General features: G+C 36.5%; 1 protein-coding gene across 1 annotated transcript; it reads right to left on the bottom strand.

Moving 5' to 3' along the window:
* Positions 1-1,005: 1,005 nt before the first annotated feature.
* LOC121050653 (KRR1 small subunit processome component homolog) lies at positions 1,006-3,334 on the bottom strand. Its single transcript, XM_040511456.1, has 9 exons — positions 3,108-3,334; positions 2,940-3,016; positions 2,755-2,872; positions 2,593-2,669; positions 2,372-2,485; positions 1,987-2,079; positions 1,584-1,628; positions 1,382-1,420; positions 1,006-1,259 (listed from the first exon to the last, which is right to left on the bottom strand). Exons 1-9 carry the CDS (start codon positions 3,208-3,210, stop codon positions 1,035-1,037), a joined length of 891 nt encoding a protein of 296 aa, XP_040367390.1. The 5' UTR covers positions 3,211-3,334; the 3' UTR covers positions 1,006-1,034.
* Between the last annotated feature and the right edge of the window lie 3,398 nt (positions 3,335-6,732).

Below are 6,732 nucleotides of genomic sequence, written 5' to 3' on the forward strand. Positions count from 1 at the left end.
TACTGGAACATGAGTTGTTGACAAAAGTTCAAGTAGCTGCAGAGCCTTGTCAATGATATCTGGCTCCTTAGTACATCTCGTTGTTGTGAATGCCATGGAATCCTTCTCCTGAAGGAACAATTACATATATACATCAAAACCATAAATGTTCGAAGCACAGCTGATTTAGTCTACAGTAGATTTTATAAAATAATAATAATAGTAATAGTAATAATGATAACAAATCTGCAAACACAACATATAAAAAGTTATTTATCATGACATACTTGCATGAAATGCCATAGTTACTTAGGGAAGACTCCAGCATTGACGAAGCTTCTAGCAACTTTACTGCTGAACAAATAAATGCAAATGCTCATAAAAAGGAAAGTATGAGTTCCTTTTAAATAATAAGTAGCCTCTTGGCACATACTATGTCTGTACTAATTGGCTCTTAAAATAAAATGAAAAGGGGAAAGGAAAAGGAAGTGATCGAAAGAAATTAAAATGGCGGTTTTTTCCCCCATACAAGCAAACTGATTACCATGCCACCCTAACTCAATAATATATACTGCATTTATTGGGTTTATAAACTTAACCAGCTCAGGATGTATAAGATAATAACAATAAATCCCAAGGTCAACAACTAATCAAAAAAGTTCAAATGCAAATTAATATAATAAGACCTGTGTTTAGTGTTCTTTCAAGCTAAACTAAAGGTAAACTAATCCTAAGGGGGTACGGATGCCACTAGACAATGAGAACATTTCACTAATATATAATTTACTACTTATTATTAGGAAAAGCAACTGGAGCATACATTGCATGCAGCAACTCAATGTGGTTATCCAACATATGTCTTTATATGTGCAGTTCATGTGAGGAAATTCACCAAACAGGAGGAATTAACAGGTTTGAAAACCAAATTTTAATGGGTAGCTATGAAGAATGAGAACCACTGAGCAGCCCAACAACAAAGGAGATTACACAAAAAAGAGAGTAAGGCACCTCGTTCTTCATGGACTAACGTATAGAGAGAGCAGACTTCAGGCATGCTATCTCTGAGAAAAAAAAGGGGCAGACCACACCATCTCCATGTGCTTGGCATGTGGATCCTCAAGATCATCCGTCGATTGATGCATTCCAAATTCGTTTCCAAACTTCCTGATAGAGGTTGCAGGACACAAATTTTTGGTGATGCTGTCTCCCACAACTGACTTGAGCCATAAAATTCTTTCAAATGTATTCTCCACAGCAGTCACAGCAGTAAAAGTGTTCTCCTATCATTTTACATGCAAAGTCAAAATCATTAAAATCATGATTCTCAGTTAAACTGGAGGTAAGAAGAAAAGGAAAAGAAATTTACAAGTACTATCAAAATAACAAAATTCAAGAAACTCACGTTAAGAAAGATATGACATTGTGTTGCTTTTGAAAGTGCCTGCATCCCAATTCAAATGTAAGAATCTTTAAAGATTGAGCTAGATGAATGAAGCAAACATGTGGATGTCTATCAAAATGTAACGCTGTATAAATTTTTCTTATTTTTTTTAATAAGTTTTGCATGGTAACATCATTAAAGCTGGAGTCATCGTTTTATATACCTTTAGGGAGTAGAAGAGGCATTCCCATCGTCTAAGATATTCCCCCTGCACACAAAGTAGGTGTCAGAGAAGCAGAAAAGTGAGTTTAGCATATGAAGAAGTTACGATCTTGGGTCTCTTCATTGAGGAGCTAGGTAGCAGAGGCCATAACTGATTAAGGCTCATATTGTACATATACTTGATTCAAGAATAAATTAGAAAGACAAACGCTTAATAATCACATTACAATATTACAGTGCAAAAATAAAAAAGTCATCACTACTGCAGAGAATGCTTCACAAAAAAAAAAAAAAAAAAACAACAACAACAACAACATTTATAAGAGTCTAATAGGTTCAAAAATATTTCAAAAGAGATGGACAGAAACTTTCTCAACAAAAGACCCTCTTTATACAACATCTACCTTCTTGATCCCAAATTTTGTGCAAAGCCCCTCCGGCTGATCTCCTATCTCCATGATTTCATGTTGCCTGCTGCCTTGGAATATTTCTAATGCCTAAAACCAAAACATTGTTCAGTCTAATCAGAAACTTGATAACTTGCTCTTATGAAGAATTAAAAAAGAAACGGCAGCAATAGTTATCACATGTCAAATAAAAGGTAGATACTGAACCTGCGAAGTAAATATTCTAACTTATATATATGAGCAAAATTATGTGCTGCTGTTGGAGAACAGAACAAATCACCGTATACCTATGCAACTATTATAAAACATTTGAACTTAACAATGGATGGTGCGAATTTTCATTTAAAAAAAAAAAAAAAAGAGAAGAGGTTAATTCTATTACCATATATGGCGGAACAAGACTTGTGGACAACAGTTGAAGGAGATGTCTAGCTCTTTCAAGGACATACGGATTATCAAGAAATGTGGTTGTTGAGACTTGCATGGAACACTCAGCCTGGTCACAGTTTGAAACACAAGATTTCCATATGTAAATGGCTAATGGCATACGCAGTTAAAAATAAGCCTGACGAAATTCGTAGAGTTAATCGACGCAGGACATACCAAATTGAGATTGCATGAAATGGCGTACTCATATAAGATTTCTTCGACGTCGGGCCAAACATGTTCCAACTTTGTTGCTGAGCAAATGAATGGAGAGGGTCATCATAGGTTGCTAACTTGAATCTTTAGGTAGTAATAAGGTAGATAAGAAAGAATAAGCACCTGGATTTTCGGGGAAGGGCACAGCGAAAGTGGTGATTTCATACTTGCCATATTTGTTCAAGGCAGGGCCAGGGTTCCACTTACTTACCCCTTGAACGAATGTGAGGGTTCGCTCAGCCTGACTGTGTCATATCATATCATACCGTCCATGATTAAATTAAGTTTGAGTCTCAATCTTAACTTACCGCATTCAGAGTGATTGTCATGCGATACTTTTCTAATTTCGATTTCGCGTTCTGAAAATATTTTTCCAAATTTTCATCTGCACCCACATAACGAACAACAATCAAAATCAAATAAAAAATTAACAACACCCAGCGCCTCCCGCAGTGGCTTAACAGAATTCATCGTACCTGGGACTGTATCGGGGATCGGATAAACTCGGTAGTCGACCAGTGGTTCCTCCATCATCGGCTTAGAATTCACCAACAAGTCATCATCGACGGACATATCCATCAATGTAGAAGGAGGACTATCTGGGAAATCGCGATAGCCAGCGACGCCGATAGGCTCTTCAGGGAACTATGTTTTTCTTGGGAAGCAATCAAACGACCTACTTATGAGGAAATAAAATCCCAGGCCGAGAAGGACTCCAAATCAAACAAGTCAAAACCCAAAATAAATATATATCATCTCTCACATATACTTGAGTGAATAAGAAGCTTTTAAGCATACCCTTAAATTCTGAGAGAAGAAAGAGTGTTATATCCATTGTAAGGTTTGAATTATTACTTGTTTGATGCATGTTGAGCTCCAACCATCACCATTGTTACTCCCAAGTCTTACATGATTATATGTGGATTATATCTTGTAATTAATTTTCGAATATCTTGAAGATGTGATTCTTGGTTTAGTGTTATTCTTGGTGCCTTGAAACTATGAGATTGCTGAGACAAAAGTGTTGAAGGGCATTAGAGTCATTGTCTTTGTGAAACGTTGGAGTCATGAACTTAGTTAATTTTTCATTGTTTTTGTCTTTGTTTTCGTTAGTTTTAGGTTATCTATACTTAGTTGTTTTCATGTGTTTTGAGTCTTGTTTTGTGGAGTTGTTTTGATTTTGCTAAGGGACTAGCAAAAAGCTAAGTGTGGAGGTGTGATCGGACGAATATTTTCTATGTATTTAGTGCATTTCTCTCTACATTTTACTTAGTTATTTCCTTAACATTATCATTTCTAACTTACTTTGTTGTAATTAGGTACATTTGAGCTCCAAACGCAGGAAATGAACTAAGAAGAGCTGGAAATGAAAGAAAGAAGGCAAGGAGGAAATGTGGCACAGAAATGGAGAAATGAAGCTTTCCTAATCCTACTACGAAAATGAATCCCAGTTGGACTAGGAAACTTGATCACATTAGGAGTCCTGGTGAGACTAGGAGATGTTGTGGCTTCAAGATGATTCAAAATAGTTCAAGAATGTTCTAAAATGCACAAGGAATTTCGGCAATTGAAAGATTAGGCTTTGAAATTGTCCAATTAAGAAGCCTGACCCAAAGATTGAAGCATGTGACTTGCACATGAGTCTTTAGATCATTCCATGACGTTTTGAGGAGTCATTGGTCCATTCTAGTTGATTTTTGCAGTAAGAAATACAAGGAATATCAAGAAGATTTAGGCAAATATATTAGGGGATTATTTTCGGATTTCTTTGGAATTTTTTGGAGAGAAAATAGAGGAATAAGTATTGGATTATGAATCTACATACAAGGAAGCCGAAATATGGTCTACATACATGGAGAATTCAGCCAAGACTAAGGTGACTTGTTCTCTAATTCAAACGGTATTTTCTTATTGGTTGAATGATGTCACAAAGGGAGAATTCCTAGGAAACTCTACCCTAAGCCGTTCACTATAAAAGGGAGGGATGTTTGTGGTGTAAAATCATCATGAAACCCTGAATCAAAATCGCAAATACCTCCCTTTACTCTCTCAAAGTTTCGGCCTCTCCAAGTGTTCAAGATTTTGAAGCCGTAAAGCAAGTTCATCCTCCATTCATCCATCCTTACCGTGAGCCTCATTATCCTCCATCACCTTTGAAGATCTTCTTGCGTTCTTGAAGCATCTTTAAAAGTGTAACCATGAACCTTAATCCTTGTTTTCGGTTTTCTTTATCTTGTAACTTAAAAATCGAATTCTTTAGCGTTCTTTGTTTTTTGGTTTTCTTAGATGTTGCGATTTCATGTGAGATTAAAGTATATGTTTTGATGTTTAGTTTCCAATAGCCTTGAAGCATGAATTCATTTTAGGATTTTCAGATTGATAGTTTTCGATTTCTTTATATGTTCTTGAATGTTTGTTGGTTTTGTTCTTCAATCCCACCTATCATGTTTTCGATTTCTTTAGTGGCCACTTTAGGTTTCGAATTTGCATGATTGAATCCATAATAAGATGCTAGCGTTCTAGGTCTTGTTAATTAAAGTGGAAAACCTATAATTATTTAGGTAAATCAACAATGAGAATTGCATGCTTGATTAGCGTTCTAACATGTGTTTCTTAAATCAATCAAACTTTCAAAGTGCTTCTTGTGTTAATTGTGTATTGTTATTGGATTGATCACTCACTAGCTTTGCATGATTAATAGGGTTAACTATGGTGCATTCATCTGGTTAATTTAACTAAGGAAAGTAAAAAGAACTTATGCATACGTTCATGGTTTGTTCTTGATTGATTTTGTTCAAGTTGATATTTTGATTCGAAAATTATGATTTGTAGTCTTGAATTCGTGTTAAAGGTTGTTAATTTCATCAATGCATCTCAACCATCCATCTTATCTTGATTCTTGGTTGATTGGTCAATGTAATTAGTTAGTTAGATAATTAGTTTAATAAAACGAATTTCGAAACCCCTCTTTAATTCTTTGTAATTTTTGTAAATATTGTGTACTTGTGATTAATATTCTTTTCTTTGAAGTTTAAATGACAGGAGCACCTTCAATCTCCGGATAGAATGATCCCTACTTGCTATATACTAACAATTGTCAACAGGGTTAATTTTGAGAACTCATTTCGAGCTCATCAATAAAAGGGTAATCCTTCAAATACTTTCTCGTGTAATCCTGAGAAGCAGAGAAATGTGGCCTGCAGAAAAGAACATTGGTGGTTTTCTGCTCAACTGATGGCTCGCGCCGTTGCTGCACAACACGCTAGAGAAATGTGGCCCGCAGAAAAGAACATTGGTAGTTTTCTGCTCAACCGATGGCTCGCGCCGTTGCCGCACAACACGCTCGACAGGCAGGCATGGCCTTTACAGGGGAAAAAAAAATTAAATAAATAAAATGGGTCAAGGGATCCAAAATCTTTTCCAAAATGTAGGTGACTCGTGACTCACCCTGGTTGACTTGCTTGGATTATCCGCTTGAATTTCCTTGGCACAAAAGCCACTTTGAACCTGTTGGGTTGAGAATCTTGTGAATCCATGATGATGAGGTTTTTTGTTTTAACTTCGCAGAAGAGAAGACTGCATATGAGCAAAGAGAGAAGACTGCGCATGAGCGAAGAAAATAGCTGCCGTATCGATGGCTACCGGTCTTCCATTATGCGCAAATTGCTAGGGTTTTGATGGGAGTCAGGGCAAGCAAGCGGCAAGCGGAGCGAATGGAGCAAGAGTTTTACACTAGTGTTTTGGACTTGCTCCCTAGTAAACTCCTCTCTCCTTCTCTTTCTTTCATTCCTTTTATTTTCCTTTATTTTTATTATTATAAACATAAAAACTGTTTTTAAAAGTTTTACGACCCTACAAATTCCGAAATTCACTTTATACCAAAAAGAAAAGAAAAATATTCCCACGTTCAAATGTCCAATTTTTATCCTTAATTACTTGCTTTATACCCGTAAGATTTCCGGAGTAATAACCACGTGGTGTGTTGGTTGAACGGCCTAGTCTGGAACCCCCAAGTCTAGCGTTCGAATCCCAACTCCATCCCGTGGCCAGCAGATTTGATGGATCCTTTGGATTCGTGCGTCTGCGGTGCAGTGGATTAGT

This window comes from Rosa chinensis, chromosome 7 (genome assembly GCF_002994745.2).
Source record: "Rosa chinensis cultivar Old Blush chromosome 7, RchiOBHm-V2, whole genome shotgun sequence".
Taxonomy (NCBI): Eukaryota; Viridiplantae; Streptophyta; class Magnoliopsida; order Rosales; family Rosaceae; genus Rosa; species Rosa chinensis.

Coding starts and splice junctions, on each gene's coding strand:
- LOC121050653 (XM_040511456.1), bottom strand. CDS start 3,210: ATGGATATGTCCGTCGATGATGACTTGTTGGTGAATTCTAAGCCGATG. Junction 2,670..2,754: donor GCCCTTCCCCGAAAATCCAG/GTGCTTATTCTT, acceptor TCATTTGCTCAG/CAACAAAGTTGGAACATGTT. Junction 1,421..1,583: donor GCCTCTTCTACTCCCTAAAG/GTATATAAAACG, acceptor ATTGGGATGCAG/GCACTTTCAAAAGCAACACA.